This window comes from Microtus ochrogaster, chromosome 2 (assembly GCF_000317375.1).
Source record: "Microtus ochrogaster isolate Prairie Vole_2 chromosome 2, MicOch1.0, whole genome shotgun sequence".
In the NCBI taxonomy this organism is placed as follows: domain Eukaryota; kingdom Metazoa; phylum Chordata; class Mammalia; order Rodentia; family Cricetidae; genus Microtus; species Microtus ochrogaster.
The window spans coordinates 7,247,878-7,258,799 of NC_022010.1; the positions used below are offsets into that span (position 1 = coordinate 7,247,878).

General features: G+C 44.8%; 1 protein-coding gene across 2 annotated transcripts in view; it reads left to right on the forward strand.

The window, feature by feature from the left end:
- The window catches only part of Taok3 (TAO kinase 3), a 191,254-nt gene that overhangs the window by 124,037 nt on the left and 56,295 nt on the right, over positions 1–10,922 (forward strand). For both annotated transcript variants that reach the window (XM_026784036.1, XM_026784039.1), the window contains 2 exons: positions 1,843–1,936; positions 3,223–3,304. In XM_026784036.1, coding sequence (XP_026639837.1) covers positions 1,843–1,936; positions 3,223–3,304 — 176 coding nt within the window. The remainder of the gene's footprint in view (positions 1–1,842; positions 1,937–3,222; positions 3,305–10,922) is intronic.

Here is a 10,922-nt window from a genome sequence, read left to right on the forward strand (position 1 = left end):
TCTCAGCTGCACAGGAGACAGGCAGGGACACACATGTTCTCAGCTGCACAGGAGACAGGCAGGGACACACATGTTCTCAGCTGCACAGGAGACAGACAAGAGAACCATTGAGCCCTGGAGTTTCAGACCAACTTGAGCAACATAGCAAGACTTCATCACTTAAATTGTTTTTTTTTTTTAAACTAAAACATAGGGTAGTGGTGGCACACGCCTTTAATCCCAGTACTAGGGAGTCAGAGGCAGGTCTCTGAGTTCGAGGCCAGACTGGTCTATAGAGTGAGTTCCAGGACAGCTGAAAGCTTACACAGAGAAACCCTCTCTCAAAAAAAAAAAAAAAACAAAAAAAAAACCAAAAAAAACAACAACAACAACACAAAGGGGGCGGGAAGAATTAACTTGATAAGGTTAAAATCTAGACTAAAAACATCCATGTGCTTGATTGCTTCAGTGAAGCCAGAGATGGCTTGAGAGGGGGGAACGAGCCCATGATATTCTCGGAAGGCAGGCTAGTGGAGGTCTGTAGGCTCTGCTGAGTGATCCGAACTTAATGTAGGAAGGAATGGAAGCCGCTCGTGTCTACAGGTTCCTAGTTCCATGTGTCTTAAAACCTTGATGTCCCCAAAAGACTGTGCTCTACAAATTCCTTGAGTCCACTTCCTGAAACACAGCTCAAACCACTTCTGTCTGTCCTCTGAGCTTAAAACCTCTATCCACACTGCTTCTACTCGGACCAGTTCACCCACCAGCTACCAGTTTCGACCAGTTTCAACCAGTTTCTTCTTGATGCATGTGAACAGTCTGCTCCAGCATGGTGATACACGTGTGATCTCTGTGACTAGGAGGCCAACCAGCTAGGCCTGTGCCGGAGACCCGAGAGAGAGAAGGGTAGGAGAGACGGAAGAGGCAGGAAAGGGAGGAAGGAAGCTGTGCAGGACCCTGAAGGACCCTCCAGAGGCTTCTGCAGCCATTATCCAGCAAAGACTCACAGAGGACCGTAATCAAAGTGCATTCTGAGACCAAGAAGGAGTAAATGTTTTTTAAAAGACAAAGAAGTCACTCCAAATCATCACCTTCTTTTCTTTTTTTAAAAGTGTGTGTTTTTTTTATTTGTCTTTCTATTTATTTTGGAGACAAGGTTTTACTATGTATCCCTGGCTATGCTTGAACTCACTATTTAAAACAGCCTGGCCTCTGGGCTAAGAAAGACCTTGGCTCTAAATAAGAACACAATAAATGTCTGTTACACTCTACAATAAGTTTTTTTCTTTGTAAAAGAGATTTATTTTATATGTATAAATATTTTTGCCTGTGCCGTATTTATTTTGCTATGTCCATGCAATGCCCAGAAGAGGGCATCAGATCCCCTGGAGCTAGAGTTAATGTATAGTTGTGAAGAAACATCTTATAGGTGCTGAGAACCGAACCCGGGTCCTCTGGAAGAACAGCCAGTGCTCTTAACCACTGAGCTGTCTCTTCAGCCCCTCCATTCCATAATAACGTATTTTTGTGCTACTTTTCTTTGCTTTCTGATTTCATTTAATGAATATGTATTTTTAATTAAAATATACACACACGTATTCACACCTTGTCATTGAAAACAGGCCAACACCAATCTATGCAGAACCCATGAAAAAATAAGGACATTTTCTCCCATTATTCTGAAATGGGTTCTGCTGAGAACCTTCCAATGGACAGTGAGTGACCGGCAGCCAGCAAGTGGCTCAATTGAGCTGACCCTAAGAGTACAAAGAGCAGATGGTGTCTCATTGGTTAATAGTCCTGATTTTGCTACCTACCTTAGTTCTTTCGAGAATACCTTACCTTGGTTCCTCCCTCTTCCAGCCGAGCGGAAGCCCCCCCTCTTCAACATGAACGCCATGAGCGCCCTCTACCACATCGCCCAAAATGACTCCCCGACGCTACAGTCCAGAGAATGGTAAGACGTTGCCAAGAAATCACTGTGGGTATCTGACATGCTTACTAAACTACATGTTACAGGTCTGCCCTAAAACACTATTGCATCCTTCCTTCCATCACAGCAATAGTAAGACTGATGTCCCACGAACAGTGTACCTTTGTATGTGTATGCATGCACACACAGGCGCACACACATGTGCACACATGCACACACAGACGCGCTCACACATGCACACACACACATGCACACACATACACACGCGCACACACACACACACTGGGAACATATGCCCTGCTACCTCCCTTCCACACCTCATCCCTTAGGTCCTGCTATCTCATCTGTAGTTCTTAGCAGCTGAGAGGCCCTGGCTGATGTCATTGTCTCTGTGTTATCAGAACGGGCTGGGACAGAACATGTTACTCTCTGTCCAGAAGACGTGTCATTCACAACCCAAAACCATGGCACGTTTGTAATTCTTGGGGCCACGAGAGTCACAGAGAATGAGCCATCTGACAAGAGTGGACACAAATGAAGCCTCCAAGAGAGGACTTAGTTTTATTCAGAAAGTGCGTTTCCAGGTTCTCTGCCCCTGTGCGCTTTTATGTTTACTCTTTAGAGGTCGCACATTCTTTATTCCCGCTTTGCTACTCCATGCAGAATGCTCATCAGGGGTGTGATATCTCTGATCACACACAAGTATGGTGTTTTTGTTTTCTGATCTAGTTTGTGATTTGGCCTATCCTCATTTATGGGTATGACTGCATCGAATAGCTGGGACAGTGTCCACCTCATTATCCAGAAGAATTCATTTTTACTGCCGTAACTTGAAAATGGTTCAGGTCCCCTGATATTTCAAAATGTCTTATGAAAAGGAATCTCCTTGCTGGGGAGATGGCCCAGTCAGCAAAGTCTTGTTGTGAACCCTATCTCCAGAACCAATGCAGAAGCTGGGCCCCAAAATTCCAGGGTGGGGAGATGAAAAGGAAGGAATCTCTGGGGCGCACTGGCCAGCTGGTCTAACCAAATCAGTGAGCTCCAGGTTCAGTGAGAGACCCTGCCTCAAAAATAAGGTGGAGGGTGGCTGTGAGAGACACTTGATATCAACCTCTGGCCTTTACACACATGCACAGACGCGAATGCACACACTTACGCACACACACACGCACATGTGCACACACATACACACAGCAAGCACGTACACAGTCTCCCAAGTTGCACAGAGCTCCCTCCCGTTCACTTTGCCTTCCATATGCTGCGTGTCCCACGGTCCCTCACAACTCTCCTTGCTGTGTCCCCTCACACAGGACCGACTCCTTCAGGAGATTCGTTGATTACTGCTTGCAAAAAATACCTCAGGAGAGACCAGCTGCAGTGGAGCTGTTACGGGTAATTTTTCTAGTTTCCGTCTGTGCAGAGACCACAAAGTGTGGCCATGGGGCAGTCGGTCAGTTACTCCATGGCCGAGCACTGATACGCTGGCTTATGGCAAGTTACTAACTCAAAAATGAAAACAGGCATAAAAATGGGACGGTTCTCAGGATCCACGTCCTTCCTGCCGTTCCCCGCCGCTCCCGTGGGTAGTGTTTGTCTCCCACCTTCCTGCTTTGTCTTAGTACGGTTTCTCCTCCCTGCACTGCTTGCTGTCTCAGGGATTTGCTGACCGAACTTGAATTGAGCTCTCAGGATAATCTGGCCAAAACACCAGTGCCAACTCTGAAAATCTCAGTTAGGTCAGCGTCAGCTCCAGGCAGTGAAGGTGTAGGGTGACAATCTAAAAACAGATGCTCGGGTCGTACAGTTGAGCTCCAAGAGGCCATGGTGGCATGCCTGTGAACCTACCACATGCGCAGTCTGATCTTCTGATCCTCCTGTCTCCACCTCCCGGCACTGGTGTTGTAGGAATATACTGTAACCACGCCCAGCTCTGGAGGTAGAGGCAAGAGCATCAGTAGTTCAAGGCCAGCCTTGGCTACCTGAGAGCCTATCTCAAACAACAACAAAAAGTTTCCATTCTGTAATGTTTTTCTTTTACTTTTCTTTGACTTCTTTTTTTATGAATATGCACTGGTGTGATTTGAACCTCACAGTCCTGAGCCTATCTTTGCATGTTGCATGTTGATTTCATGTGATGTTGCTGTGGTTCATCAACATTTGTGTAGTAGATGGGAATCTGTCATAGTGTGAACATTTCCTGCTTGGCGTAGAATAATCCCGATCTCTACCCTTTTATGTGTGCATGCTTATTCAGTTCTGTTGTGTGTTTCACCTTCAGAATGGATTCTTTTATGAGCAGTTTTGTTTGTTGGTTTGTTTATGAAAAAACCCAGAAGGGTTGTATGACTCAAATGTATCAGGCCTAAAACAGTAGCAGCTGCGGGCCTGGAGAGACAGCTCAGCGGTTCAGAGTGCTAGCTGCTCTTGTGAGGATGGGGTTCAGTTCCCAGTACCCACCCGGCAGCTCACAACCATCTGTGACTCCAGTTCCAGGGCATCCAGCACCCCCTTTTGGCCTCTGCAGGCATTGCACACACATGTAGTGCACAGCACATACAAAATAAAAATAAATGCATTTTTGACTGGGGAGATGACCCTATAGTGAGAGTGCTTGCTGTGCAAGTGTGGGGTCCCGAGTTCTGATCTCAGCACCCACGTGAAAAGCAGGGCAGGGCTACATGCACCTATAACCTCGGTGGTGTTGGGGGCAGAGGCAGGAGGGACACTAAGGCTTTCTGACCAACCACCATCCTAGCTCCATATTTAATAAGAGACACTGTTTCAAAGGAATAATTCAGGAAGTGGTAGAGCAAGACACCTGACATCCTCCCTAACCTCCGCCTGTGCACACACATATCACACACACACTGACACACAGAATGATTCTTGTGTGACACTACTGTGACAACATGAACAGTGGGCTACTCACTGCAGTCAGGATCTGAGGACAGATCAAAGTCCAACTTGGTGAACCATGAGTTTTCCCTGGGTACTTACAGCAGCAGAAATGACTCAAAGACCGCGGCAACACCAAAGCCCACCCCAGCGCAGGTGACAGGTCACCAAAGCTCCATACCTGGAGCATGCGGTACAGCCTACAGGCAACTCAACAGATTGGAGAGTGTCCTCTCCAGGTACCTCAACTGGTCTGAGAGTGACCCTCAGCAGTCCGTACTGTAGACATACGCTTGGGGAGGGAAGGCTAAAGAATCTGGTCAGCTTCAGGGACTTCCTGAGGCCTTTGAGTTGTTTCCTCCCTGAGTTTAAGGAGCTTCCCTGTAGAATGGAGTATTTCACCTCTGCTTAGAACATGCTGCTGTTCTTGGAAGACTTTAACCTAAGAGGAAGCAGCTATACAGAGGGCTGATCCCAGGGCCTGGTGAGTGCTGGGAAAGTGGGCAGCTGTGCATGCTGGAAGTGGGAACTATGCAGCCGCTCCCAGCCTCTACCTCCTTACATAGATCTTAGGTGGGAATGCAAGCCACCAGACTGCCCTGGAGTCCACTGTGAGCATTTGAATTGCACTGCTTAGATTGATGAAAAAAAAATGTTTCTGGTTGTGGCTTTAGTGGTTTTTGGTTTTTTTGTTCTGGATTTTTTTTATAGGATTTTTTCAACTTTGGGTTGTTTTCATTTGGTTTGGAAGTCTTGGGTAATGTTAAAGGTCAAAGCCAGGGCCTTACCCCATAAGGCCAGCACTGTGTCTACAGAGCTGCACACACAGGCAAACACACACGCACACATGCACACATATGCAAGCCCCTCTGGATATAGTTTTTTTTTAAGATTTATTTATTATGTATACAGTATTCTTGGTATTCTGTCTGCGGGCCAGAAGAGGGTACCAGATCTCATTACAGATGGTTGTGAGCCACCATGTGGTTGCTGGGAATTGAACTCAGGACCTCTGGAAGAGCAGGCAGTGCTCTTAACCACTGAGCCATCTCTCCAGCCCCTGGGTCATCTCTCCAGCCCCTGGATATAGTTTTAAGTTTTATTTCTCATCACTTAGACAAGTCTCTTCCCTAAGCTACAGTGCCATTTCTGTCTCCTGCTCTATGTCCTCTCTGATCATGGCCACTTGTCTATTAGGTGTTGATTTTTTCCTTCACTAATGCATAATGAATCTTGGAAACATCTTTCTTTCTTTCTTTCTTTCTTTCTTTCTTTCTTTCTTTCTTTCTTTCTTTCTTTCTTTGTTCCTTCCTTCCTTCCTTCCTTCCTTTCTTTCTTTCTTTCTTTCTTTCTTTCACTCTAGCATTCTTTTTTAAATTAAAATGTCTTTAATTGAAATAAAAGTGATTACATCACATTCACCACATCCTGTCCTCCCACAAGCTTCCTCCCTCAAACCCCTCATGTTCCCCAACCTCAATTTGACAGCCTTTTTTATTATTCTTATTACAGATGTATGTTGTAGATAGATGATAGATAGATAGATAGATAGATAGATAGATAGATAGATAGATAGATAGATAGATGATAGATATGTGTGTGTGCACACACGCACAAATATATAAAAATATAACCTGCTGAGTCTATTTTTGTTTGTGGTGTATAGTTTGCAGGCTGATCACTCTGCCTTAGACAACCACTGATGGACTCGTCCCTGGGAGAGGCTAATTCTCCTTCTCCCAGTAGTCAGCTGTTGCCTGCAGTTCTTTGTCCAGGGATGAGACCTCACAAGAGATTTCTCTCTTCCATGGTAGCATGTCCCTTCATATTGCCATTGTTCTGGTCTTGTCCGTGCAGCCTTTTCTAGGAGAGACTGTCTCACGAGAGACTTCCTGGTTGGTGTTCTGCCTCTTCCAGTCTTCCCCCCTCTCTTCCATGGTGTTCCCTGAGCCATAGATGCAGGAGCTGTGATGTGGATATAGAAGTTGGGACTAAGGTGCCCGTTTCTATGGATGTCTGCATTCTGTACAGTTGTAGTTTCCTGTGATGAGGGATGGCAGTCACTGTTATCTGTGGGTACAAGGAGAAGATTTAGACTATGGTAAGGAGTTACACTGGCCTGGTGAAGTATTGCTAGGACTTCATTACCCCCAGGCCAGGTTTCTAGCCCCAGGCATGGTTGCCTCCTGCCGGGTGGGCCTTAGGGCAAATTGGACAGCTGTTGGTTGCCACCAATGCGTGAGTGCCACTTCTTAGGCCATAAAGGTATAATATCCTGCCACGCTGGTGATTGTCATGGTTCCTATGTGCTAAGTCATATGTGCAGCTGGCTAGGCCTGTTTAATTGCTTCCCTCTGTTGGCACTTACATAGTAATTTCTGGAACCACAGAAGCTAGGTCACTGGAAAGAGACACTCAGTTCAGTTTCAGCTCAAATGACATGATTCCGGAGTCCTGAGTGTGTGGTGTCTTCAGCAATAGAGGTCTACCCTCAACCCTTGAGAGACAACCTAGGGCTACGTATATAATCTATATTGTTTTGGGAGTCACTAAGACTACCCTGCTTGACCGTTATAAAGAAGGTTTCTTGTGCCTAGTACTGAGACTTTTGTTAACCCCAGAATCAACTATAAAAATCAGTAGGCCTTTATGTCTACCAAGAACAAGCAGACTGAGGAAGAGATCATGAACACACTTCAAAAAATAACATCAAAAAAAGAGTTTCTGAGTAAACCTAACCAAGGATGTGAAAGACCTCTGCAATCAGAGCTTCGGGTCTCAGGACTAGAGAGGTGGCTGGACACATAGTTGAGAGTACAAGGTTCAGGAGCCGGGTGTGGTGGCACACGCCTTAAGCCCGGCACTCCGGAGGCAGGCGCAGGCGGATCTCTGAGTTCGAGGCCAGCCTGGTCTACAAAGCAAGTCCTAGGACAGTCAGAGATACACAGAGAAGCCCCATCTTGAAAAATCAAAGCAAAACAAAAAACCAAAGAAGATCATAAGCTGCTTTTCTAGAGGACCTGGGTTTGCTCCCCAGCATCCACATGGTGGTTCACAGCTGTCCCACTTAGTCCCCACACATAAAATAAAGAAAAAAACCTTCAAGTCTCTGAAAAAAGAAATTAAGAAAGACACTAGAAAATGCAGATATTTTTTGATAAGCCATCTTTTCCTCATATTTTCTTCCTGGTATTAAAATGTCACATTTACATTGAATAATTTAAATATAGAACTAAGGTAAAAATTATCAAAATGTTTGAAAAGCACAATGTGATATGATAAATAGTGGCAAAATACAAAGAAGAAATAAATAAAAAGAAGTGGAGAAAACTAGGACCAGGAAGCATTAATCAGTGTATTAATGTTCCTATTTTTCAGATAAAATATAGTGTTTTGATACAGGTAACCCCACTCTCTTAAGCCTTGTGTGATTTTCCTTTTTATTTTTTTAATATTTATTTATTTATTATGTATACAATATTCTGTCTGTATGTCTGAAGGCCAGAAGAGGGCGCCAGACCTCTTTGCAGATGGTTGTGAGCCACCATGTGGTTGCTGGGAATTGAACTCAGGACCTTTGAAAGAGCAGGCTGAGCCATCTCTCCAGCCCCCCTCTTCATTTTTGACATGTTTCATTACACTGACATGTTTAGACATATTTACCTTGAGAGAGAATTGTGCACATGAGCACGCGTGCCCCAGCACATGTCACCTGCTCTCCGCCCTTCCACTGTGTGCGTCCCAGCTGTCACACCCAGGTCATCATCAGTCCTGATGGCAGTCATTTTTACCCATTGACCCATCTTGCTAATCCTCTCCTTAATTTAACTACACTCATTTACTTACTGATTTGTTTATTTATTGAGGATCACATTTGTACCCAGGTTGTTTCATTTTTTTAATTTTTAAAATTAAAATATAATTACATAATTTCCCCTCTTCCCTTCCCTCCTTCCAGCCCTTGCCCTCCCCGGGTTTTCTCTCAAATTCATGAATCTCCTTAATTTTAAAGGAAGATTTAAGAACAGATAATGCTGGTAGTGAAAAAAATTATAACTCAAATGAAGCGATTACTTTATTGCACTCTCTTCTAATTCTGTTCAGTTCATGTACATCTTCGGCTTTATAGATTATACTTAAATTAGAATCTATGATATGGTTCCCATTTGAGTTTGTTCTGGGGTGGGGAGGAGTTGATAAGACCCTCCTAAATTTTACAATATTTTCTTCTAGATGATGGAATTTGGAATTCTCTTGTTTACTTTCCTTTAGCCATTTTTCTATATTATTTGAATCTTTAAACATTGTAAAGAACAATAAGGTTATTTTATTATTTTGTTGTTGTTTGAGACAGGGTCTCAATATGTAGCTTTGCTTGGCCGGTACTCACTGTGTGGACTAGATTGGCCTTAAATTCACAGAGACCTTCCTGCCTCTGCCTCCCAAATGCTGGGATTACAAACATGAGCCAGCCTTGTCTTTCAAATTATTCTCTTAAAGGACCTTTTGACTGCAGGGGTGGGGAGAGCAATGAGGGTGTGAGCGTGCAGACAGAGAATACGAGCAAAACACAGGCATGGCAGCTGCAGGACCAGGGCCAGCCATCCTCTAGATTGCGTTGTGCACAGGAAGGACCAGGTCTGGAATTAAAGCAGGAGCCCAGTGAGACCGTCCTTACGCAGTAGACAGAGAGATGCACCTAAGGCATTGAGGGCTTTCGTGTTTCAGATGCATACTCAGGTGAGGGCTGACTCATCTCATAGCGTGAGGTCTGGGATGTTGAGACAGAGGTACCCCTCACATCCGACGTGACTCAGCATCGTCACTCTTAACCCCAGACACTCTCTCTGCCTTCTCCACAGCTTGTGTCCCTTGTCTTCTCTGGTGCAAAATGACCGCCACAACTCCAGGACTCAGGTCTTTATTCCAGACCAGGAAGGAGATGGTCGGGCAAAAGACAAAACACTTTTCTTTCCTTACACATCTTGCCTTTTGATCTCAAAAAGAAACCTCAGAAGCCTGTGTGTGCTCGGCTGCTGTTCACTACCAACAGTGACAGAGGATGGGGCAGGGTGCAGCCTCTCAGAGACCCTGATCCCTTGCTTTTGTCTGTCCAGTTCTTCAGTGGGTGAGGGCCCCACAGGAGCCCTGGCCGCTGATAGACTGAAGAGCTGCCATGTTTTTTGTCTCAATTGTATGACCAGTAAGCCAGTCCATGCAGCATTCCTCACTGCGTGTCTGACAGAAAGAGAAAACAAGGCTGGTGAGAGGCAGAGGCTGAACGAAATGTGGCAGGGATAGTTCGTCCCCTCTCAGCTTTGGAAGGGACAGATCCGTCTATCGTTACTTACGGTTCTTGAGATTAGTGGTTTTTTGCGGATTTTGTTTGTTTTGTTTTAGGTGTATGAGTGGTCACCTTCATGTATATATGTGCACTATGTGCACCCCGTGACCACAAAGACCAGAAAAGGACATCAGATCCCCTAGAACCGGAGTACAGATGGTTGTGAGCCATCGTGCAGATGCTGGGAACTGAACTCAGGTCCACTAGAACAGTAGCCAGTGCTCCCAACCACTAAGACATCTCTACAGTCCTAAGTTCTAGTGATTTTTTTATTACATTGTTTACGATAAAATAAATCTTAGGGGATAATATTATTCAAGAGCAAAGGGAATGTTTTGTTAATTGATGTGACGATTTGGAAATCAGTGTAGAGTTTCCTAAGAAAACTACAAACACCACCAATAACAAAAGGACTGTTTTTGACCCAACATACCCTCCTCCAGATTCATATCTATAAGAAATGGAATTCATTATTCTGTCTACATCCCATAAGTACTATAGCACTACCCATAGAAACCAAGATATGGAAACAATCCCACATGTCCATCAATGGGATAAAAGATGAGGGAACTGTGATACACACAAACACACACACACAATACAGTTGCTTCTTTAGCCTGGGAATAGGTGTTCCAGCCAGACATGGTGCTACACAACTGTAAGCTCAACACTTGGGAGTGAAGGCGGGAAATCAGAGGGCTACATAATGAGTTCAAGGCCAGCCTGGGCCACAGCAGACCCTATCTCAAAGGAGAAGAGAAGAGGAGAGAG